The sequence below is a fragment of the Rhinatrema bivittatum genome, chromosome 3 (genome assembly GCF_901001135.1).
Source record: "Rhinatrema bivittatum chromosome 3, aRhiBiv1.1, whole genome shotgun sequence".
NCBI classification, from domain to species: Eukaryota; Metazoa; Chordata; class Amphibia; order Gymnophiona; family Rhinatrematidae; genus Rhinatrema; species Rhinatrema bivittatum.
In genome coordinates this window covers 460,765,272-460,791,042 of record NC_042617.1, presented here as the reverse complement: position 1 = coordinate 460,791,042, position 25,771 = coordinate 460,765,272, and the positions used below count along the sequence as shown (strand labels likewise).

The following is a 25,771-nucleotide window of genomic DNA, read 5'->3' as shown; positions in this document are numbered from 1 at the left end:
CATCGCCGTATGCACCAACTGATCCCGTAAGTTCAGTAGAACTGTAGCCAAGATGATAAAAAGACACTGGGTGGCTCTTTCTTTGAATGACCTCATGCATGGTTCACTTAGGTTTACCTTTAAAAGAGGAACGAACTTACGGGATCAGTTGGTGCATACGGCGATGCACGAACGTGATTTGCGATCAGACATGAGAGGGGAACATTCCCCGTGCGGCCACTGCACCATGTGCCATCATACGGAATTATTTACAGCATTTGTGCATCCCAAAACTGGACGAGTGTTTAAGTTATCTTCTAGGACTGACTGCACCACCAGAGGAGTTGTGTATGTGGTCAAGTGTCCTTGCCCTTTGTTGTACGTGGGTAAAACCTCACGTATGACTAAGACAAGGATTATTGAGCACTGCTGCAATATTAGATCTGGTAGAATTGACGAGCCTCTGGTGGCACATTGGCTCCAGGCTGGCCACTCCGTCGCTGCTCTCTCCTTCCTTGTTCTGGAGGTGGTCCCACACCCTCACCGGGGGGGAGACTACGCCGGGATATTAGGTAGGAGGGAGCAGCGTTGGATTTTTACCTTGGACACAGTTTCACCCAATGGTCTAAACAAGGAAATAGAATGGCATCTATTTTATTGATTAGTCATTAATCCGGCATGTGTGGTTCTGTGTACTCACCGCTTGCAGCATCTCGCGAGAGAAACCTTTTTCTTTCGCGCCTTTTTTCATTTAAATGGCTGTCACTGGTATGGGGCATTTGCGCTCCTGATGTCAACTCTAAAGGTATGAATTTTCTATGTTATATCTTTCACTTGCAGCCTGTTTTGTTCCGTTCTTGATTGATGTTATTTTATTGTAGACTAAAAATTTCGCTGTGGTCCCTCCTGATGCAGCTCACCCGAAACGCGGACCGCGTCGGGGGACTTTATAAATATTCTTCATGTTCACTTGATTGGAGTTGCCTTACTTAAATGAACTATAAATACCTGAACTTACAATAAAAATAATTGTGAAGTTTGGATGGAACTGTATCTTTGTTCTTGCACTATGTTTATGTGAGTGCTTGCTTATGTGCAAGGTCGCTTCTGCTGATTTCTGGGTAATTGAAGTCTCCCATTATTACTGCACTACCAATTTGGTTAGCTTCCCTAATTTCTCTTAGCATTTCACTGTCCATCTCACCATCTTGACCAGGTGGACAGTAGTATAATCCTATCACTATAGTCTTCCGCGGCATACAAGGGATTTCTACCCATAAAAATTCAATTTTGTATTTAGTCTCATGCAGGGTGTTTATCCTGTTGGACTCTATGCCATTCCAGACATAAAGCGCCACACCTCCTCCCGGGTGCTCCTCTCTGTCATTGCGATATAATTTGTACCCCGGCATAGCACTGTCCCATTGGTTATCCTCTATCCACCATGTCTCTGAGATGCCAATTAAGTCTATGTCATCATTCACTGTTATACATTCTAATTCTCCCATCTTACTTCTTAGACTTCTGGCATTAGCATACAAACATTTCAAAGTTTGACCCTCCGCCTATCTCCAGACCGCTCCGCAGCCTAACAGGCTAAAAAAGCTTTGTGCATAAGGAGCACAAACTCAGGACTCCCCTGGGGAAGGATTTACAAGATTACTCCCCCTTTTAGTCATATTGTTCCCCGAGGCCTCCCTGGCCTCCGCCACGGACAAATCAGTGGGAGAAGGAACAGGAGGGAGATCCCCTCCCCTCATAGCATGCAGTGCTTTTGCTGAGAATGAATCCAAAATAGCCGCCATTCCCACGCTCAGCGGGAACAGAGCCTCAGCCTCCCGTGCAGCAGCCCATCAGACCCCCGCTGCGATGTCGATGCTGCAGTACCTGCCGAATTGCCCTCCCCCCCGGAGAGGCATCGGTGATAGTGGCTGGATCAAGAGAGGCACGCAGCACTCTCTCCACAAGCAGTGCATCTGCTGGCCCCTAGTATGGCTGAACTACGCAGCGCCCTGCAGAGCTGGCTCGCACCCAGAATCCCCAGAGAGGCCCGAGCCCAAAATGCCTACTGCCACAAACTGCCAGTCCCAAGGAGGAAAACAGCTCTGACAGCGAACAGGAAAAATAAAAGCGCCTTCTACTTTTTTTTTTTTTTAAACTTTAGCAAACTGAACAACCAAACAGAAAGGCTTTATGAAGCGCGGCAGAGGTATCCCTCCAGGCTCCTGAGGGTGAGGGAACTGAACCACTACCGTGTTTCTCCGATAATAAGACAGGTCTTATATTCTTTTTTTTATCTCCGAAAAAATGGCTAGGGCTTATTTTCAGGGATGTCTTATTTTCAGAGAAACACGGTACTATATGGTGAACCGGGCCGATTTTATTTCGGCTGCCCCCGCCCCCCAAAACCGGCCCCAACCCTTCAAATTTACTTCATTGCACCCCCCCCCCCAACCAAGACTTACCAGAAGTCCCTGTGGGGGGGACCCGAAACCTGGGGATGGGGGGGGGGAACACTTCTACTGGTCCATGCTGATGGGGTCCTGCTGTCCCACTATCTATTCTATGCAGTTTTTAGAGCACTGCTAACCAAGTTGGGTGTTGATGCAACACAGCTTGGTACTCATTCCGTTAGAACAGGTGTAGCCACCACTACAGTGCAAGTGGGGCTCCACATGGAAACAATACAGAAAATCAGAAGGTGGAAGTCGGCTGCAGTTAATTCTTATATATGATTAGATTTAGCCAGTATGCCTAATATTCTTGACTATCTCTCTTTTTAGACATACCCCTTGGACGAAGAAGGGTGCGGATCATGGGACATTTCTTTGTGCATTGGGCAGCATGGAGGTCATAAGAAAACCCATATGGGCCTCACTTAAGCCTAGTTCCTTCTAGGATTCACATTTCTTGGTTGGGCACTCGCAGCATGCGATATAATGGGCTGTTACCTTACTTGTGGCACTGGAAGCTTTAATAAGCCATCGTGGGGGTAATGATTTGGGGGACATTAACTGCAGGCAGCTGGTATAGGTGGATAAGGAAAGATCTTGTGGAATTAGTGCCATATTCAGCAATACATATATACCATGGTCAGATATTATTATGCACAAAAAAATGGAGCAACTCGAAGCTTTGGAAGCAGGGACACAAGAAAGTGAACCATGAGATTGGGGGTTGGATCCACAAACTGGGGGGGCAGACATGTTTTGCATGATTGAGCAAACAACCAGTGAGAGTGGTTTTACAGGCAGGATCAAATTCATTATCAGACGTAGGGTATGACCTGTTCAACAATGTGCTACAGGAGGCCTTGGAAGGTGCAATGTATATCACAGTAGCAATTTAATGATAGTTACAGTATTTAGGGGGTGTGGGGAGGGTAAAAGGCAAGTATAACACTGCTCATGCCTGTGGCGGGGTACCCAAGGCAGTGTGCTGGGTATATGTTTGTTACATTGACCTTCAGAGTCAGTGGTAGACAAATAGCTGTAAGGTCTCATTTCATGTTGGGCCTACACGGCCAGTAATTCAACAAAATCAAGGGATGGTAATGCCCAGCACAGGGCCCCCTTGCTTGGTAACACAGCAGGAGGCCAGGTAAAACATCACTGCCACCTTGTTAGCCATGGGGGAAGAGGATGAAATTGAGGCAACATGGTTAATGACAGGGTCTGGCTTTGGTATTCTGGGATAGCAGTTTTGTCAATCTGTAAATTTATAAAATAAAACTGTCTGAGGCCTTTTTTTCAGCCAAAATCATATTGTGTTCGGTTTCATTGATGTGCTGTCTGAGCATGTGTGTGTGGCAGCAGGAGGCAGGGGGAAAAATGCATTCATCACCGCTGCTGGGACTAGATGTTTGATGCTCCTTTTCTTCAGAGAAAACATCTTAAAAGCAGAGAGATTAATATTAAACCAAACATATAGCAATGTTTACACATGTCCAAACCCTTATGTTTAACATTCAAAACTATAATTGCTATCTCACTGCTACATACCTGAGTGCTGCGATTTCACTACATGCCCATCAGAAGCCTTGGAGAGTGCAACAAAACCATCTTTTGGTGGAAACTTGAATTCTTCATCACCAAAATTGAATTTCAATTCAGCATTCTAAAAGGATAAAAACAGAAACATTTGTAAATAAAAGGGATATTGGTTTAGAATACTACATAATTTACAACTAAATAAATGAGTGATCTGCTCTCTGAAAAATATGTCAAGACGGTAGTCTCTACAAAAATACTTAGCCGGGGTCATGTGATGAGCTTCAGCTGAACGGCAATGTCTTTCTGCTGCTTCCAACCCTGAAATAAATTGAGTGTCTCCAGAGCAAGCTTACTTTGCCACTGTGCCTCACAGATGGACGCAAGACCAATAGGATGTACAAAAGCTACTCCCGAATGGGACATCCAGGCAGAAGAGTCTGGAGGTGGTGTATAAGAAGAATGTCACTGCTTGACAGATGTCGGTGGGAGACAGTAGTTTAGCTTCCACTCAGGATACTGGCTGGGCCCTGGTAGAATAAGCTTTGACCTGTAGAGGTAAAGGCTTCCCTGCCTCTAAAGTAGGCTGCCCTGATTACTTCCTTGATCCAGCAAGCTATAGTGGTTCGCGAAACTGCTTTGCCCTGTTTCTTTCTCCTGTGAAGAACAAACAAGCGATCTGTCTTGTGCATCAGTTCTGAACGTTCCAGATACCGCACTAAAAGTCTACCGAATTTTAGATGGCGTAGAAGGCGGTAGTCTTCCGTGTCCTTGTGTCTATCTGGGGGCGGTAAGGAGATGGATTGGTTCAGGTGAAATTCTGGGACTACCTTTGGCAACCGACCATGGCCGTGCCGCTTCAATAAAGCCACTGCGGTCTCCTGCGAAGAGCCCTCCCCCCGGGGTGGCAACGGGGGTCAGTGGTCTGCCTTAGAGACACTAGAAAGCCACTCTCCACAGAACAAGCAATGGCTTGTGCGGGCATAGCACAGTCTGACGAAGACCAAGTGGCAGGTACCGGTAAGCAGCGGGAAATGGGGGCTGAGAACCGTGAATAAAAATAAAACCTCCAAAACAACGCAAACTCACCGCCTTCTAAACCGAACGATCAGGATTGCAAGCAACATGGCTCCACTTCCTTTCACCTAAAACTTTTTTTTTAATAGAGTAAAAAAAAAAAAGAATACTTCCCTGAAGAAAAAAGGTGGCAGAGGCTGCTCAGGATCATCGCTGGAGGGGAGGGAGCTGGACCATCTGTCACCCCCAGTGCCCAGAAGAGCACTTTTGGGTTTCCCAACCCCTACTCATCCTCACCTTCTACCAGGAGGGTGGTCCCACCAGGACCTGCCAACCCCAAGAGGATAAAACCTGCTTCCTTTTTCTATTTTTTTTTTTTAAACTTGGGTTCAGAACCGCTGGAGACAGAGAAATACTGAAGAGCTGCAGGTGGCACACTGGGTTATAAGGCGGTGCCTGAGAAATTTTCTCTGTTTCCATCTGCTGGAAGGGAAGCTAAACCCAGGAGTATGGACTGATCTGGGTACGAACAGGGAAAGCTAATTTCTTATGGTAAGAGACCCAAAATGCAGTTTTACCAAGCACCCTAAAAAGAAATTTTAAGAAACCCTAAAATGGCATCTGTTGCCCATCATTACACAGTCAACCTTCACCACCTTTGGAAACAGCTGATTTAATGCTGCCCCCCACTCGTCCTTTGGGTGAGGCTGTGCCAGTGGTAACTCATTGACTATAGCAATTCAGCTCTAGTCAGCACCATATTGCCAAGTCTGTCCTCACTCTAGGATCACATCACAGTGGAAGGCTTTTTGGGTCGCTTTAAATTTTTAAAGATTTTATTGCAGGATATCAACGCACACACCACGGTTGAGCTGCTGTAATCCTTTCTCAAGGGAGACCAGCAGAAGACTTGGAAAGGTCAGTGTGCATAAAGAAATGAGAAGCCTAACATTTAACCTGAAAGACACATGGTCTTAAGGCTTCCAGATGCTGCTGGTCTATCACACTAACAAAGAAGTAGTATCCATCTGTTAGTACTGCTCTGGAAGTTAACATGGTCAAACAGTTATCATTAAAAGCAAAATTAAAACTGTAAACATTTAATTTGTAATAAGGTAAATTACTAGAGGGTAAATCAAAGGAAAAGAAAACTAAAGAGAAAGAGGAAGCCTTGAAACTAAGTACTCTAGCAGAATGTTCAAGGGATTTCTGTGACTTGCCCTCCTGCACTGCTCATAATACACAGAACTATGGAATTAGATTTTAACAACTCAGATTTAAGAGTACAAGTAAAATAAAGTTTTTATTCTAGATTACCCATGTGGCTCAGTGGTGGCATTTATGGCACTATGTAGACAACGCATGTTCGACCTCGGACTTGGTCTCTGCTTAATAAGTCCACTGGATATTCAGATACTGTTCAGAAAGTTGTATGTACCCCTCGCAGCAGCACTTTCAAGTTAGAATATAAGTGACACTAGGAAAGAGCCAAAGGGAAATGTATCCCATTCTAAAATGTAGAAGTGGTCACCGCTCGCTTAACAGAACTTATGATCTGAATGGTAAAAGTAATGGTGAAGAAATAAAGAGGAGAAGAGACGACAATAAGATGAACTTTGGTACTTTGGCCTGAATAGTTTTCAGCCATAATGATACAGGACAGATAGCTGTCCATAACCATGTGGTACAGGAAAACTGGAAAATGTTAAGAGCAAGGGGCATGTCATAAGGGAAAGTAGCAAAAGCATTTAAATGAAAAATGTTTTTATTCATACACACACTAAAGAACACTTACAAAATAAGACTACATTAATAGTAATGTTACACAGCTAAAGAGGGGAAAAGAAAACAACTCACTACAAAGAAAATGTACCTTTAGAACACAAGATGCAAAAAATGCTTGGTTCCTTAAATGTTGTGGAATTTCAAAGGCAAGGCCAAGATCTTTTCCTGAGGGAGAAAAAAAAAAAGCATACAAATAAAGGTTATAAAGAAGCTTAACAGAATCTGATAGAAAAATAGAAAAGTTAACAGCTTACCATTTTTAGAGAACTTGACAGTGCCTTTATCCACATCTATATAGCAGCCAATAGTGTCATGCATAGTGAATTCCTAGCAATGCAAAAACAATGGGACAACTTAATATATTGACTTTACAAATTGTTGTGCCAAATGGCCAGGTAGTTGGTGTTATTTGTTGCTATATGCGTCTATTCTCTTCAAGATGGCCTGGATTCAAAAAGTAATAAAAAGGTAACAAAAAGTAGCCAGCCACTTCAATTGCGGCAAAAAGAATACACGTACTGAAAAAATAGCAAACCCATTTTCAAAGTTTTGGTTTTCCTTTGAAACTTTATCAAGATTAACCTAAACACTGGAATATATTTTTATTTTACAAAATATATTTTGCTTTAATTCATGTGCCCAACCTAGTTGCTATTCCCTGATTTTCAACAATGAATACCTGTGATGCCACAGCCATATGCATGCATAAATCTGATCACCATAAAGGAAAATTGGTTCTTACCTGCTAATTTTCATTCCTGTAGTACCATGGATCAGTCCAGACCCTGGGTTATGTCACCAATCCAGCAGAGGGAGGCAGAGAAAACATTCTAATGACTCTGATGTATACCCTGGAGCACCACCTGCAGTCAATCAGTATTGAGCAGTATCAAAGCAGAAAGCAAATGTTGCTTACCTGATGTAACAGGTGTTCTCACAGGACAGCAGGATGTTAGTCCTCACAAATGGGTGACATCAAGGATGGAGCCCTGTACGGAAAACTTTTCTGTCAAAGTTTCAACAAGCTTTGACTGACACTGGCACACTGGGTGCACTGAGCATGCCCAGCCTGCAATTATCCCTGTGAGCCACAGGTGTCTCCCTCAGTCTCGTCTTATAGCTAAAAAGCGCAAGCGAAACTAAAATAAAAGTATACAGACCCAACTCCGCGGGGTGGCGGGCGGGTTTCGTGAGGACTAACATCCTGCTGTCCTGTGAGAACACCTGTTACATCAGGTAAGCAACATTTGCTTTCTCACAGGACAAGCAGGATGGTAGTCCTCACAAATGGGTGAGTACCGAGCTGAGGATGCCCGGGAATGCACCAGATACACCGCAGATGCGCAAAGGCGTAACGACTGAGGTGGAAATGGGAACGGAGGGCATCCGCAACACCATAATGGGTTCATGGAAGGATGTTGGGTAGTGAATTGAAAAAAGTAAGAGTAGGCGGACTGGCCAAACATGGAGCATGCCGGCTAGTCAAATGTAAGCAATAATAGGCTGCGAAGGTATGGAGAGGACTCCAGGCTGCAACCTGATAAAAAAGTACAAGCAGCAGTAACCAAAGGGAAGCTGTTAAGGCTAAGACGGACACAACAGTATGTGGATACCCACAGTGTTGTAGTGAAATGTCTGCTTGTTGGTAGGAAAGGAAATATAGACCACTTAATCAGAAGGATTAGGTCTGTGTGGCCACTGGAAGTAGCAGCTTGACCCTTGCATGAAGGAAAGAGTCAAGTGGAATTCACATGGAATGCAGTGCAATGTAGATAGAATGTAAGCGCAGCATTACTGTCCAGGAATGTGGAAAACCCAGTCTCTCCCTAGGGCGAGAGAGAGAGGTTAGGAAAAATTAATAGAGTATTTCCTGAGGAAAGGAGATACAACATCTACCTGAAAAGGATAGAAAGTTGAATGCGTAGAACTACTCAGTGGCAGAGGAACGGAGTCAGGTGAGTATGGAAAGAGTGCATAACTCACGGACCCTGCTGGCAGGAATGACATTAAGAGGGAAAGAAGTTCCCTTGCCAAACTGTGGAAGAGAGGAATGGAAAGGCTCAAACGTAGAATGTATGAGACTTATAAGGAGAATATATATGTTCATTCCGTGATTAGAGAAATAGAGGCGGCTTGATCAGTGGATAATCCATGGTAAGCCGACTCAGAGAGGATTACCGAAAACGGGAACCCAACTCCCAAAACGATACACCTCCTAAGAGAAAGGTGTATCTATGTGGAGGATGTCTGGAGAACAGAATCCGAGGGAGTAAGAAAAAATGGTGGAAAAGTAAAAGGGGTAATACCTCTTTTTTTTTTTTTTTTTTTTTTTTTTTAGCGTCAGGAGGTAAAGCCTGCCATATTAAACGGCAAGATTTATGTTTAGAAGGTTTTGTGACGCTACCAGAACCTAAGAACATCAGTAAGTCTATGATTTGGGACTGACTGGTGAGGGAATAAAAGGTTACTGATATGATGGATTGAGAAGTATGGGAAGCATACTGATCTCAGTCAGGGAGTGGGGAAAAGAATACTGAACCCCATCCCAGTTCAACATTAGAAGAATGCTGGCTACGAGAGGCAGCAGAAGAGATATATTGAAGAGGCCTTTGATGGAAGAAAAGGCATCTAAGGGAACGCATAGGAAACATATGCAGGGAGCAGAACCTGTGCATCGTATGGAATGATGCAGACGCAGAGGAAAGTTTAGTTAAACTCAGCGTTAAAAGATTTGCCCTGTACACATGTAATTGAGACCATTCGAGAGGATAGAACCTACGTGGAGAAGGTCAGATAGAGCGTTCATTAAATCTCTTAGATATGTGGCCCAAGGACGCATGAAGTGAACAAGGGCCAAGGGTAGAGCTGCGCAGCTATCTAGCAGAGCAGCTAAGAGGTAATGCGTGCTTATGAGTTGGAAAGCACATTGTCCCTATGCTGTCTGTCTGTATGCACAAAGAATTGTTGCAAAAGCAGTATTGGAAGGCATAAGGGCATAACTCATGGGTGCAACGTCCAGGAAGTTTATGAGAAACTATGCTGGAGTGCAATAGATGCATAATGGGTTGACAGCTTTCAGGAGAAACTTTATAACCCTAAGGAATTGCGAGCATGAGTCGAAGGAGACTAGGTCCTAGTTCGAACTGGGATAAGAATCAGGGACGAAAGCAATGAAACCACTTAGGTCCATTGAGTATAGAATGTCACTGAATATAACCCATAGCAGTTTTGAATTATGAGAAAAATGCATAGTGGGAAGAAACCCCATAGCCCAACCATGAAAAGTTGAAAGGCTGAGGTTATGGAAAATATGTGCAGGGACATATAACAATGTATCAGAATGTCTGTGCGCATGCTGGACAAGAGGGTCTTAAGACTGTGGTGTCCAGAAGTGTTACAGAAGGGATTTATGGCAGTGACAGTAATCCCAGTTAGTAAATGTATAGTGAGTCCTGAAAAAAGTGAGAGCTCCTTGCATGTACTGAAAGTGGTTAGCAGTAGTCTATGCAAGGAAAGTGAATGATGTTACACTCCGCAGAGAAAACAGCATTCACCAACAGTGATGCAAGAGACAGTTCACTTACCGAAGCTGGTGCCAGCGGCAGAGCTTGGGGTTGTAATGTTGACTCACCATAAAGCACATAGAAACATTAAAATAATGTACTTACTGCAGTATGGAGTGATGGTAACCAAAGATACCATTGTACCTGTGACGTCTAAAGAAAGTTGGATTTTCTTAGGTCCAGGATGTGCGGAGAGTAACTATTTTCTGTTAAAAGAAAGAATAGTGCAATTAAAACTCCCCAACCCCCCTCCCTTCTCCCCTCTGCACTTCGTAGCACCTGGGGGAGTGTACCGGGACTTTGGTACAAGGTGGGGTGGCCGCTCTGATATCTGACCAGATGGGAGACCAGGAGGTGTCCCAATGGAGGATATCATGTAGGCTCCTGCAGGTGTGTGGTAAGTGGTACCCGCATTTCTGTATGCTGTACAAGGAGACACTGAGACCTGTGGCCAGGCCTCAAGGTGGACTTGTACATGGGGCAATGGTTGCTGAATCTCATGTTTAGCAGATCAGCCAATGCAGCTGGACCTTGGTTGGGAGGGAACCAAGAGTCAGAGCATTGGTCGGCACAGGGACTTGTTACTGACAAGAGAAGAAGCCCTGCTGCAATCCCAAGAAGATAGAGGGGTTCTCCTGATATTGTGGCTAACATAGCTAACATAGCGATATGTGACACTAATACAGTTCTAAAAGGCACATGACCCAGAACTTTTCGAACCACGGTCCGAATGGGAGAACACAACTCTATGGGAATGCCGCCGAAGCGGGTACTTACCATCCGACGTGGATCGCCGCAAGACGAGCCGGTGAAGATTGTTGACTCCGACGGTCTCCGGAGTCCTCGAGGGTAAGGCCGGGGACGTAAACGTCCATCTCGCTCTGAAACCCGGTATGGTGGCACAGGTACAGAGGAGACAGGCCAGGCGTGAGTGGCGTTTAGACTGCTAAGTGTAACAGATGGCCATAGTGCCACACCACTTGACGGTGGGGCACGCCAGGAACAGAGGAGCCCTAACGGAACTCATGTTCCCTTCCCTCGTCACAGCGGCTCGATGTGTCGTGACGCCAATGCAGAAGCTGTCGGACCTGGATCCGGAAGTTCTGGATCACCAAGGACTGCCAAAACTGTAGGAACAGTGCTGATGGCAGTGGTGATGTCGCTCTGCCCGAGCGTTGTCCAGCCTGGAGAAGGATGGCACCGATGTGCTGGATGGCGTCAGCGGCGGACGATCACGATGTCGGCGATGATGGGTGCCACGGTGCTCGGCCCGGTCTTTCCCCAGCGCCGAGATGGAAGCCCTCGTCGTCCTGGAAGGCGATCGATGACGAACTGTCAGCACGCCTGCTCTGCTCCTGACACAATGGAGTGTCTTAAGCTAATATGGGGCTTAAAAAAGAACCCAAAGCGTGGAGCAATGTGAGGAGGCGAGGGTATTATGTGGCGGTGCTATGTCGGTATTGACGATATTGAAGGCAACCTAAGGGGCTTCGAGGATATCATCAAAATGGGTATGAAAAATCGTCGATGACTGGCCAGGAGAATGATGACAGTGACGGGCACTGACAGCAGTGGCATAGGTATCTTTGAAACGATGTGGAATCGAATAATCGAAAAACATTGCCGTTATTGAAAAAGATACCGGCATCGACTGAGTCGAAGTCGAATCAATAGGGCGTCAAGGACACCGAAGGAAAACGGAGGTGTCGAGGGCATCGATGCATGGAGGCGGGCATTTATGCCGTTTGTGGCATGGCCATGGGCATCAACTATAGGGCCACAGACGTTGACGGTATCGATTTGGACAGACTCAGATTTCCAAGTGTACATGGCATCGGTGCCCCAGACACGTGTGTCGGTGGCATCGATATGGACACGTATGGAATCGATGGCATGGATCTCCCAGTCGATGAATTCCATCCCGGCATCAACGCCAGTCCTGGAATCGGCATGGGCATCGATGCCAGCCATAAGGCTGGCATTGGCATCAACGCCCATCCACGGAATCGAGCCGGCATGGATACCCACCGATGGGACCCACCTGGGCATCGAATTTCACCGATGGGAGCAGCCTGGCATCGACTGCCCTCGATGGATGCATTCTAACATAGATGCCCATGGATGAAACACCTGGGCATCGGTGTCCATCGATGCAAAAGGACCTGGCACCGATGCCATCGACGGACAGCCATCCGGCACCAATGCCATCGACGGACAAGCCATCCGGCACAGATGTCCATCGATGGGGACCATCCGGCACCGATGTCCACTGATGGGGACCATCCGGCATCGATGCCCACCGACGAATCGATGTGGCACCGATGCCCACCGATGGAAAAGGGCTGGACATCGGTGGGGAGGATGGGGCATCTATGGCATCCCCAAAAGGGGGGGTGGCATCGATGAAGTGACCCTGGGATCGTTAAAAAGTGTCTCGGGCAGCGGTGGCGGCGACCCGACTATGCATGGCAGTGACTAACAGCGTGTGCGTCAATGGCATGCATCCGGGTAGGGACGGCACCGAGGAAGCCCAAGGAAAAAAAACAGTGCGTAGGAGGAAAAAGCCTGGTAGCACTGAAAAGCAAAAAACATGGATAAAGGCATCAGGGCACCGTGGGGGGAGGGGCGCTGATGACATATAAAAGCCCAGGGCGGTTTAGGAGGGTCCCGGTGTAGCGATAGGGTATCGACTGCGTGAGGGTACCAGGGAACGAAGGACTTGAAGCTACAGAGGTCCTAAAGTTAAGGAAAAAATCCCTACCCCACTAGCATAAGCAAGCAGAGTGTCACAGAGATACTCGCAAGCTGTTTAAAGCTAACTGAAAAATGGGGGAAGGGAAGGCTTCAGTCAGTTAACAGCCTTAAGATAGTGACAGGAACCGACCGAAAAATAAGAATTAGTACTCACCGAGCGTCGTAAAAACGTACGCGGAGGGAGACCTGTGCAGGGAAAAGTGTTTTTTGAAGTGAAAAGTTAAGTGTTTCCATGAGGTAATTAGTTAAAAAATCCTCACAGAGCTCCAACCGCTTTGCTGACTGCAGAGCGGAAAAAAGAAGACTGAGGGAGACACCTGTGGCTCACAGGGATAATTGCAGGCTGGGCATGCTCAGTGCACCCAGAGTGCCAGTGTCAGTCAAAGCTTGTTGAAACTTTGACAGAAAAGTTTTCCGTACAGGGCTCCATCCTCGATGTCACCCATTTGTGAGGACTACCATCCTGCTTGTCCTGTGAGAAATGTAACTACTAACATTAACTAGCTATCTAAATAGGAGAACAAATTTCCAACTCACAAATCCTAAATGAAAGCAGAATCCCAAAAAAAATCTTGGGAATAAACAAGAAAATATTAAGAAAAATAGACAGCATGAAAGGCGGATTAATCACCCAAACAGCGAGCGGACTCTCCGAAAAGACAAATATAATACACAGACATAAAGGGTGGGCGTCTGGACTGATCCATGGTACTACAGGAACGAAAATTAGCAGGTAAGAACCAATTTTCTTTTCCCTGTACGTACCTGGATCAGTCCAGACCCTGGGATGTACCAGAGCTAATTCAATTAGGGTGGGACCCAGATAGTCCCGCTCGGAGAACACTCTCTCCGAAGGCTGCCGAACTTGGAGCGTGAACATCCAAGCGGTAATGACGAGCAAAAGTATGCAACGACTTCCAAGTTGCTGCTTTACAAATCTCCTGAGGAGAAACTAACTGACATTCTGCCCAAGAGGTAGACTGTGACCTAGTAGAATGAGCTCTCAACCCTTCAGGAAGGTCACGACGAGCTAGAAGATAAGCTGAACCAATTGTCTCTTTTAACCAACGAGCAATCGTTGCCTTCGAAACCTTATGACCTTTACGAGGGCCACTCCACAAAACAAACAAATGATCAATCGACCACTGCGCTTCCTCTTCGGACCACTGACCCCGAACAGACGTATTCTGACATACCGCTCCCCAACCTGAAAGACTGGCGTCGGTAGTGACCACAGTCCATTCCGGAATCTCTAGTGGTACACCTCGTTGCAGATTCGCTATCTGTAACCACCAATCTAGGCTAGAACAAGCCATCTCTGTAAGAGGAAGGGGAAGGTGGTATATTTCCGAAACTGGATTCCAGCGTGAAAGCAATGCAGACTGAAGTGGTCTCATGTGCGCAAAGGCCCAGGGAACCAACTCCAGAGTAGAGGTCATTGAACCTAAAACTATCAAGTAATCCCACACACAAGGAATAGGAATAGACTGTAAGTCTCAAATTTGTGATTGAATCTTGAGAAGGCGATGCTCCGGAAGGAACACTATCCCTTGATGAGTGTCGAACCGTGCACCCAAAAACTCCAGAGATTGGGAAGGTAATAGGTGACTCTTGTCTTCGTTGATCACCCAGCCTAGAGACTGCAAAAGGCTGATTACCCTGTTGATTGTATAATAACAAAGAGATTCCGACTTCGCTTGAATCAACCAGTTGTCAAGGTATGAATGTACCAACAGGCCCTCCTGAGTTGAGCGGCCACCACAACCATTATTTTGGTAAATGTTCTGGGAGCTGTGGCTAATCCGAACGGGAGAGCCCTGAATTGATAATGTTGCCCTAGAATGCAAAACCTGAGAAACTTCTGATGATCGGATCGAATGCAGATATGAAGATAAGCTTCGGTGAGGTTGAGAGATGCTAGAAGTTCTCCTCTGTGAACCGAAGCTATGACAGACCGAAGAGTCTCCATCCGGAACTTTGGAATCCTTAGACAATGGTTGACCCTCTTGAGATTGAGAATGGGACGAAAGGTTCCTTCCATTTTGGGAATGACGAAGAAAATTGAATAACAACCTTTCCGATGTTCTGATGTTGGAACTGGAACTATAGCTCCTAGGTCGCTTAAACGCTGTAGCGAGTCTTGGATTATGAGACGCTTTTGTAGGGAAGAACACGGTGAAATTAGGAACAGGTGGTGAAGTCGCCGAACAAAATCTAAAGCGTAACCTTGATTTATCACTGATAGAACCCATTGATCCGACGTACATCTGGCCCATTCTCCATAAAACAGAGACAGCCTGCCCCCTATGACGGGAACCGGAGAAAGGACCAGCCTTATCTCATTGGACAGACTTTGTGCCTCCTGAGACTTGGGAAGTTCCAGGTCTACCAAAGCGGCGGCCACGAAAGGACTGAGACCAATTCTGTTGTCTACCTGAAGACTGTTTAGCTGGAGGAGCCGACTGACAAGAAGAACGAAATCTTCTGTTAGACCGAAAATGAGAGCGAGATGAAAAAGAGCTTCTAGGCCTAGGACGGTCCTCTGGCAATTTGTGAATCTTATTTTCCCCTAGGGACAAAATTAAATCTTCTAATTCCTTACCAAATAATAATTTTCCCTTAAAGGGTAAAGCCTCTAATTGAGCTTTGGAGGATGCATCTGCAGACCAATTCCTCAACCAGAGAAGTCTGCGAGCTGATACAGAAGCAACGATAGAGCGAGCAGAGGTCCTAATGAGATCATATAAAGCATCTGCACTATAAGCAACTGTAGCTTCCAGTCTTCCAGCCTGAGCAACTTCTTCAGAGAGGGAAGAATTGTTTTGTAAAGCCTTGACCCATCTTAGTCCAGCTCGCAAAGCCAAGCTACTACACATGGCCACCCGCACACCAAGAGCAGAAACCTAAAAAATTCGCTTAAGCTGAACCTCCAAGCTTACGACCTTGGAGATCTTTAAGAGCCGTAGCCCCAGTTACTGGAATAGTTGTTTTCTTAGTGACGGCTGAAACAGCGGCATCCACCTTAGGAAATTTTAAAATTTCCAAAGCTTCCTCAGGTAATGGATACAATTTTTCCATGGCTCGTGCTACCTTAAGCCCCAACTCAGGAGTATCCCACTCCCGGTACATAAGGTCAGTGAGAAAAAGATGAAAAGGAAATGATGACATGGGACCTCTAAGGCCAAGCAACACTGGGTCAACGTCACCCATCTGAAAATCCTTTACTGGAACCTCGAGACCCAATTCCAGTAAAATAGCTGGAATTAAGGGACTAAGTTCCTCTCTTCTAAACAGGCGGACTACTTTGGGGTCATCCCCATCCGCAACATGAGGGTCTGAACTAATACTCAAAGCAGGGTCTTCATTTAAATCCCCCTCCGGCAAGGACTTGTCTGCGATAGGTAAAGAGCCATGCTCAGAATCATCTGAAAAAGAAAAAAATTGTCTGATCCGGACCCTGACTAAGGGGATGCTTCGCAGCTGACCCCACACCCAAATCCGTGGGACTAGCCCTTTTTGAGGAACGTGGCCTTAACCTCTGTTCAGATGACAGACTCTTATGTCTCTTATGAAATTTCTTAGATTTGATTTGTAAGCTTTGCGAAAAAAACGAAGAAAATCCCCTGAAAAGGCAGAAGAGGAAGAAGAATCTGAAATCTCCTCCAGGCTTTCAGCCAATAAATATGGCCCTGTTTTGTGTGGCTTGTCCCCCCCCAGGGACTGCCGGCTGCAGCGACAGCGGGTCAGAAGCACCCTGAATAGCTTGTTGTGTCGCCACACTCAGAATAGACAGGAGTGCCTCAGTTCCCGCACTGCAGCTAAAAGAGTCCAAGGCAGGAGAGCAGCTGGGCCGAGGTTTTGGGGCCGCGCGAAGTGGCAGAGTCCCTTTTTTTTTTTTTTTTTTAATAAATCGGCAAACTTGATGAGCCTTCCCCCCCTGGGGAGACAGGATGAACAGAGACTCTCCCTGGAGAGACGCGCGCGCATCTCCACAAGCGTGGCAGGCCGCGCCTCGCGGCATTATAAAGAAAAAAAGGCGCAAAATAAAAAGTATGAAATAAACTAAAAACCTAAAGGAAACCCTGGTGAAAAACAAAGGCACGGGCCCACCGAACAACAAAAGGTAAGTGAACAACAATTCAGCTGTCAAGAATTATTTTTATTTTTTTTTTACCTGACCAAAACGCCACGGCCCCCAGGAGCTGCTCCAAGTAGGGTGAGTGAACCGGGCACCCCAGTATCACCCCTGCCAGGAGTGGTTGCTGGGTACAAAACCTCCCCAACTCCGGCAGCCTCAAAAACCAGGAGGGATAGTCCTCCCAGGACTTGGCAACCTCCCGGGAGACAGTGAAACGGCTGTGAAGAAAAAAATAAAACCTCTTCTTTTTTTTTTAAATAACTTAAATGAAAAGAATAGGCTCTCTTCAAAAGAAAAAGAAAGCCTGCAAAAAATTAACTCCTAAACTACCTGACTAAAAAATAACAAACTACCACAGATTGCAGGGGTTAGGGACGTCCACCTCTGCTGGGAGACAGAGAAATACTGACTGACTGCAGGTGGTGCTCCAGGGTATACGTCAGAGTCATTAGAATGTTTTCTCTGCCTCCCTCTGCTGGATTGGTGACATAACCCAGGGTCTGGACTGATCCAGGTACGTACAGGGAAAGTCAGTTCGCCACAGGCAACAACTATAAAGCAGAGTTGTTTAAAAGGATGACAGTCTTCAGACATGGGTGATATAATATGAGCTCAACAAAGGCTATACCGTACCTATCAGAATGGGACCTGTAATAGACATTACATTAGCACCAGGGACACTTGTGAAGCCTATCAGCCTTCTTCATGCTGAGGCATTGGGTCAAAATAGACAAAACCAAAATGATTCGAAAAGGGGGGAAAAAAACCCTGACCAATGCTACCCAATGCCCCAGAACCAATGTACCACACAGTCAACAAAAAATACAAAATTCGCAGAAAAAACCTAACAAGCAGGGCTGTAAGGAGAAAATTTATTTTTATTTATTTTTTAGATTTTTTATATACCGGTGTTCCTGTATTAAAATACAGATCACATCGGTTTACATTGAAACATAAAAATTACGCCAAGAGGCGGTACATATAACAAGGTTATAGAACTTGGAAAACATGGAAAACAGGTTCGAAAAATAACATTGAGAAAATTGTATAGTCTCTTTGAGAAACCAAATCATAAAATAAGGCGTAATTGTCTAAGATAAATGTGATCTGCAGAAGGGATTGCGATGGTGAGAAAATCTTGATAGCTGGAGGTAAAAAATAATCAAAGTTCTGGAAAAGCTTGGCTAAAGAGCCAGGTTTTAATTTTCTTTTTGAAGGAAGCGAAGCAGATCTCAAGGCGGATGTCTGGCGGGAGCATGTTCCATTGGACGGGTCCTGCTAAAGAGATGGTACATTTCTGATGTAAGGATATTGTTGAAGGAACATAGAGTGTGCCTTTATAAGCTCCTCTGATAGGTCTAGATGAAGAGTGAAAACGAAGTTGGGTACTTAAGTGGAGTGGGGATATGTTGTAAATAGATTTATGAATTGCTGTGTATATTTTATAGAGAATCCTTTGCTTAATAGGCAGCCAGTGGAGGAGTTTTAGTATGGGGGTTATATGGTCTCTTTTATTTGTATTGGTAAGGAGTTAATAAAATCACACAGCGCCCTGCAAAAAACTGTTCTAGCTACTCCAAAAGAAATAAGCCTCAGCTACAAGGAAGCATAAAGATCTACAATCTGCAGGTACCATGGAAAAGATGAGACTGAGGGGCTCTACATAGGATGTGATGGGGGCTTCACATGCCCAGTGTGGAATGCTCAAAGCTCATAGAAGATTTGAAGTCATACTTCTATGCTGAGCTCCATTGAAGGTCATCAACATTTGAGGGATGCCATCCTGCTTGTTCTCTGAGAAAGTTTTATTTTCAGGATTAAGGATAGCTGTGGAGAATGCGTGAAGGGCTGCTCTTACAGTGCCATTAAGTGGACACTAAGAAATAGTACTGGCTGTAGCTCTCACCTCACAAGTGGCTGCAGACTTTAGGACACAAGCAGGCTAAAAGGAGGTCTAGAATAAACTTTAACCACAGATTTGATATTTGACCATTATCACAATGAAATTTATTATAAAGTCAAGCCATTATATTAATATTGAGCACTCAATGTTATCAGCCTTCTTGGTTTTAGATGTTCTATCTACTTTAAAAAAAAACAAACAAACAAAAAACAATCTTACCTCTCCATAGCTATCAAACTGCTTGTTATGAGATTTCTTTCCGGTTCCACCAAAGCCAAAACCAAATTTGTCAGTACCTAAATCAAAACAATGATATTTTCATCTGAGTAAAAGAAAATCTCTTCCAATATTTTGTATGATCAATGGAAGAAAAAAAAGATTATACTGCCAAAATCTAGATGCTAGATCAACAAGCTCCTATCAAGCTTATGCAGCATAGAGTTGATCACTTCCCTATCAGACAATTATTGATAAAACTGTGGTAGTTAAAAGAAGAGCAATAACGCTTATAACAGAACTAAAGGTATTTCTAATATGTGGAGAATGTAGAAATATAGTTTTTCCAGGGAAACTTACTATGTAATAAAACTCTCATAAGAAAGGTAACAAACCTCACTTCCACAGATAAAATGCTGTTTTACCAGCAGAAATAGGCTGATTATTGTCTATCCTCAGACATGTAGAACATGCTTACATTTCCTGCAAGTGTTCCTTGGTCAGTGTTACATCAAGGGATGCAACTTTGCACACTGTTTTGCTTTTAAAAAAAAAAGTACCTGTACAAGATGCAGATGCTACTTTTTGCAGGTACTTTTCAGCAAAGCAATTATCAAAAGCTAAACTACCCACATAGTTTGACTTTGATTATTGTGGCAAATCTTGTGGGTAGTTTCATTATCTACCTCTAAGAGAGGATATGACAAAGCTGTATAAGCATTTAAAAGCCCATTTGTTTTGGTGTGAAATCATCAACGCTGTAGGTAGACGCTTCTAGATACATTAATAATTATTCATTATTTGGTTTTCATTCACTAGTTTTTTATTTTTGTTATTTTTTATTCAGTTCTTTATTCCTTTTTCACATTTTTTTATCATTATTTTTTTGATCTTTATCACTTTTTCATTTTTTTCTTTTTTTCTGTTTTTTCTTTTCTTTTTTACATTTATTTAGTTGACTCATTTGTTTTTGTTTGCTTAGGATTATCAATGCGATATCTTCTACATTGACCATTTCAAGTCCTGGTTGAATGAAGTAAGCATTAGACATATTGTGATTAAAACATTCAGATTTCACAAACTGTCTTAATAATTTGGTTTAGAACCAATATTGACTCCATGGGATTCATATATTTTCATATTACATATGACACAAAGTCGCCTCCTCTCAATTCTTTTGCATTTTTTCACTTATTCATTTATGCATCTTTAACACACTCTAATTTTATGTTCGCCATACATATATGTTGTCTTTTAAGTTATTGTATTCATAAGTCTATACACATATATATGTAGTTATTTTAGTTTTTATGATTTTTCAACATGATAATTTTATGATATACTTTGAATGGGTGTATGTCTATAATTTGTTTTTTTATATATATGTAATTTATATTCTGTATTTTATATATATGTGTATTAATTATTTATGTGTCCATTTCTAGTTGCCCCTGAGGCAGCTCTGTGCAAGGGAGCGAAACTCGGCCAGAGTCGGGCGTTTTAATAAAGGGCTTGTTTTTATCCGATTCCCATTGTCGTCACTGTTACTAAGCATTTAAATAGTCATCGAATAATGAAAGTCATAGAGGAGAGGAAAAGAATGAAATGATAAAAGGATTGATTTACTTTAAAATTAGGGGATACATCTTTGCAGACAAGTGATAAAGGTTCTCAAATAGTGTTTATTAATTTCAATTCAGGCAACTTTTATAAACTGGACATTCTTAACAGCAGATACATGACAACACAGTAAATCACTAACAGAACAAACAATTGCAATCTCACACTAAACAAAAAAACCAAAACCAAATTCCAATCAAAACAAATTTAATAAAAATTTCTTGAACCAACAGACTACTGTGGCAAACCCTCCCGGTCAGGCCACTAGATACCACTATCCCCGTAGTTAGAACACACTTAGGCCTAGATTCATCATTTTGCTATAATTTTTGTATGACTAGCACGTACAATAAAAAAAGGGGTGTGGTTAGGATAGTTTTTGAGTTACTGCAATGTGCACTATTTTAGCGCTTTGCATAGGTATTTACCACAATGCGCGCTAAAAGTATCGCACCCACAATATTTTCACTTTACAAGCTGAGAAGCACTCAAACAGGCATTTCCATGGTTTTGGCTGGAGAGAGTGAGAGACTCTTTATAAGGTTCTTGTATTAGTCAACTATTTAAATCTCTGTAGGAGAGATAACCAGGAATCTTTTCTTCTTTTTTTATTTTTAATTTACTGGGCTCAGTGCTTACTGGCTAAGTACAGAGACTGTCTCTGGCTTCAGGGGAGAAGGCTTTGGCCATCACTGCCACGCTCTGCTTACTGCACCCACTGCCTTTCAGCTGCTACAGCAGCAAAGTCCACACTGGGAACTGGCTATTGGACCAAGGAATCTCGGAAATCACCTCAGGAATTCTCAACTGAGGGAGGAACCTTTAGGTATCACCGCAGAAGAGTGGGGCTCAATCTTTCTCCAATTTGAAAGTAGATTTTCTTCTTCTAAAATGGTACAGTGATCCCCATGGGGAAAGCACGTCCACATCTGCTAGGAGACTGAGAGATACTGAAGGGCTGAGGTCACTGCAGGGGTGTATCTAAGGTGACATCAGCTTTGAAACCTGATTCCTTTCCTCATTCCAAGTCACATCAAATTTTCATAGATGCGTACTGTCTTGTTCGTATGTCTGTCTGTGCACGTAAAACTGGCCCCCAAACCCTAGACCTTCACCAAAACCTCACCTCGAATTGACCCTCCTATAGTGGTATAAATAGTTAATATGATAGCCTTATAAAGAATCAGTCTCTCTTTCAGCAGCCCAAAATATGAAAATGCTTGTCTGGGCACTTCTCAGCTTGTGAAGTGGAAATATCACCACCCCCCCTTTTTTTTTTTCTTTTTTTTAATCATTCATGCACTACTTATGCAAAAATTATAGCTAAATGATGAATCTAGGCCTTAGTTAGTTAGCCAGCTAACTTTAGGACAGCTCTCTGAATCGACCAGACTTATCCGGCTAATTTACCTGGCTAACTGAATACTGAAGTTAGTTGGTTAACTTAGCCAGCTAATTCAACTCTTCCAGTTAGGATACTGGACCGCCTAACTTATTAGCCAGCTAGAATTTAGCAGGATAAAGGCTGAATATAGCCGAGTAAGCCATTTAGACCTAACTATTACGTTATCCATCTAAATGGACCTCATTGCTAGCAGTGAATTTTTTTGGGGTTATCATTTGGCTTGGGGATATTTGCATAGAGCAGCAGTTGACCTTAAGAGAAACATAGGGGTAACCCGCACAGCATCGCAGCTGCTACCATAAGAAGCTTGTGGTCAGACTGGATGGGCCATTTGATCTTTTTCTGCTGTCATTACTATGTTGTATTCTCTTTCCAACCTCCCCAAATATTGTACTTGATACCTTGGAGTTCCTTCTCAGAAAAAGTGGCACAAATCTGCAAAAAATACATCTCCTTTGTTTGCTTTTGTTTACATTAGTACAACGTTTAGTTCAGTTAGGATAAAGGAACATTAAGATTGACTAGTAGACTTACTGGAAGTGATCATGCATACCAAACGTATTCCCAAAGGACTGCAGTTTGATATTACTTTTGCCATTGTTTATGGGATGTAGATAGCTTTTAAATTATTGCTCCCTTGATTAAAATGCATCCTCCTGAAGACTATAATTAGCAACTGTGTATCAGACAAAATCTTCATGAATTAGAAATGTATATTACATACGCACAGAAAAATGTGTGCATATTGTGTCTATTACATATGTAGGCAGGAAGGAGGTGCTTGTCTGCACAAGTTTACATCTAGAAATAGAGAAATAGAATGGCAGAAACACTGTATGGCCTAACTCGTCTGCCCATTTGCCCCTGTGTTTATCATATGCCTTCTTGAATTCAGATACAGTTTTTGTTTCCACCACCTCCATTGGGAGGCTGTTCCATATATCCACTAGCCTCTCCGTAAAGATATACCTCCTAAGATTACTCTTAAGTCTACCCCCTTTTCACTCATCTCATGATGCCTCATTCTAGAGTCTCCTTTCCACTGAAAGAGGCTCGCCTCCTGTGCATGGAAACCTTCGAGATATTTAAATGTGTACCACATCTCCCCTCTCTCATTTTTCCTCTAGGGCAGCGGTTCTCAAAGGGTGTGTCGCAACACACCAATGTGTCGCCAAGCACCAGCTGGTGTGTCACAGCTTCCGGTGTCCCAAAACCCCAATTATACTTCCCTTTACCTTTTTCCTGCTCCCGCGGGCCAATGGGAAACCTCCTCCCTTCTTCCTGCCCCCGCGGGCCAATCGGAAGCCTCCCTTCTTCCTGCCAGTGGGAGGAGGAAGCCGCTGATTGGCCGGTGGGGCAGGAAGAAGGGGGGCATCTCACAGCCCGGGGTGGGGGTGGTTTGAGAGGGGCTGGGAGGAGTGGCAGTGTCCAGGCCCGTGGCATCGAAGAAGCCCAACCTTGTGACTGCCACGTGGAAGTGCTGAAATTAAACACAGCAGCGAGCCACAAAGAAAAGAGGCCAGCCGCTCCAGGATTTCCCGCTTCCAAAGCGGCAGGGAACTGCGATAGAGTAAGGATTCCCCAAAGCGGCAGTGAGTCGCAAGCACGAAGAGGCTGGTTGCTCCAGGGATTCCCCCCTCTCCGATGCAACAGTGAGCGCGGCAAAGCTGTGATAAAAGTAAAAGTGGCACTCAGCCATGCTGATTGCAGGTGGAGCAATTGGAGCTCCCAGCGGCCATAAAAGCAGGCAGAAAGGGGGACGCAGGAGCCTAGGGATATCCCGATAGCCACAAGACAGGCTTGACTGCTGTGGCATATTTTTATAAAATAAATGTTTGCTGCTTCATTGCAGCTGAGAAGGCAACGGCAGCCCTGGGAAATCTGCCACTATGAAATTAAAGGGGAACACAGCATTGGGGCTCGAGATGGGGTGTGTGTGAGAGAAAAAGAGACAGGTTTGTAGGGTTTAATTGGGAGGGGGATAGTGACTTGTGGGCCCTAAAGAAGAGGACCGTAAGGACAGAGCTCCAGTAGCCACTGCCGCTCCTGGTATGTTCTTTCAAGGGAAAGGAGTAGGAGAGTTGCTGGAGAGGGTAGGTAAAGGTGGCATTTTAAGTTTATTTTTCTTGATTGACTGCCATTTTAATTATAGAGTATTATGTGATGTGTCTGCTGTTTTGAAATATTTTATTGATATTTGGACAATTTTTTATAATTTTTATGAGTTTTAATTGTTTGACCTTATTTATTTATTGCTTTTTTAAAACATTTATTAATATAGTTTTACAATTATTTCTGTGTGGGAATCTATAGCAGCTTGCCTTGTTCTGTTTTCCTAATAGGAGGTGAATTAGTGTTTAGGACCCTATTTAATATTTGTGTTGCCTTTTCATAGATAGGGTTGTTATGTGTTCCATAATGCAAGTGTAACCTTTGTGCAGATTAATTTCTGTGCATTATTGCAGATCCTGGGACTGTGTTAGGTGCTATATTTCTCTTTCCATTTCACCAGGTTTGCACTGCATGCAGAGTGGCTTTTTTTGGTTTCCCATTCCAGTTTGTCTCCATATTTATAATGTGTGGTCTTTCTGTACTTACTGAAGGTCGGTTCTGTGTGTGTGACTGAGGTGAGGTTTTTTACTAGCATGTAGGCAATTGTATCAATCTTATTTGTTGTGTTTTCTCAATAGGATATGCATTAGTGGTAAATTATTGCCTTTTCATAAGGAGGGCTATTGTGCCTGGTAGTAAAGAAAGTTAATTATACAGGGGCAATATCACCTTTTCTCACTGACCATTCTACTCTTCCTATGCAGCCAAGCATCCTTCTGGCTTTTGCTGTCACTTTATCCACTTTAAGATAACCAGATAGGATTACATCCAGGTCCCATATTTCTTTCTTGCTTAGAAGACTATCACAGTCACTACTGCACCTCTCCTAAATGGATTACTCTGCATTTTTTTTTTTTAGCAGCAAATCTAAGTTGCCAGACTGTAGACCATTCCTCAAGATCCCTCCTCATGTTTTCACACGTTCCTGGATTTATTTCCTGTTACAAATTGTATCATCCACTCAAAACAAACCTTTCCTGACAATTCTTCTGCTATGTTGCTCACGAAAAATGTTGAAAAGAATCAGTCCAAGGATTGATCCCTATGGCCCACCACTAGTAATGCCTCCCTCCTTGAGTAAACTCAATTTGCCACTACCCTTTGTCACCTCCTACTCAGCCAATCACTTTCGTGGATTGCAAACTGGCTAAAAGACAGGAAACAGAGAGTAGGATTAAATGGATAATTTTCTCAGTGGAAGGGAGTGGGCAGTGGAGTGCCTCAGGGATCTGTATTGGGACCCTTACTTTTCAATATATTTAAAAATGATCTGGAAAGAAATACGACGAG

General features: G+C 43.9%; 1 protein-coding gene across 1 annotated transcript in view; it reads right to left on the bottom strand.

Moving 5' to 3' along the window:
* DDX1 (DEAD-box helicase 1) overlaps nucleotides 1-25,771 on the bottom strand; it is a 175,981-nt gene that overhangs the window by 68,595 nt on the left and 81,615 nt on the right. The window contains exons 9-12 of the mRNA XM_029595927.1: nucleotides 19,348-19,424; nucleotides 7,025-7,097; nucleotides 6,859-6,935; nucleotides 3,981-4,095 (exon numbers count right to left, since the gene is read on the bottom strand). Of these exons, the coding sequence (XP_029451787.1) occupies nucleotides 3,981-4,095; nucleotides 6,859-6,935; nucleotides 7,025-7,097; nucleotides 19,348-19,424 (342 nt within the window). The remainder of the gene's footprint in view (nucleotides 1-3,980; nucleotides 4,096-6,858; nucleotides 6,936-7,024; nucleotides 7,098-19,347; nucleotides 19,425-25,771) is intronic.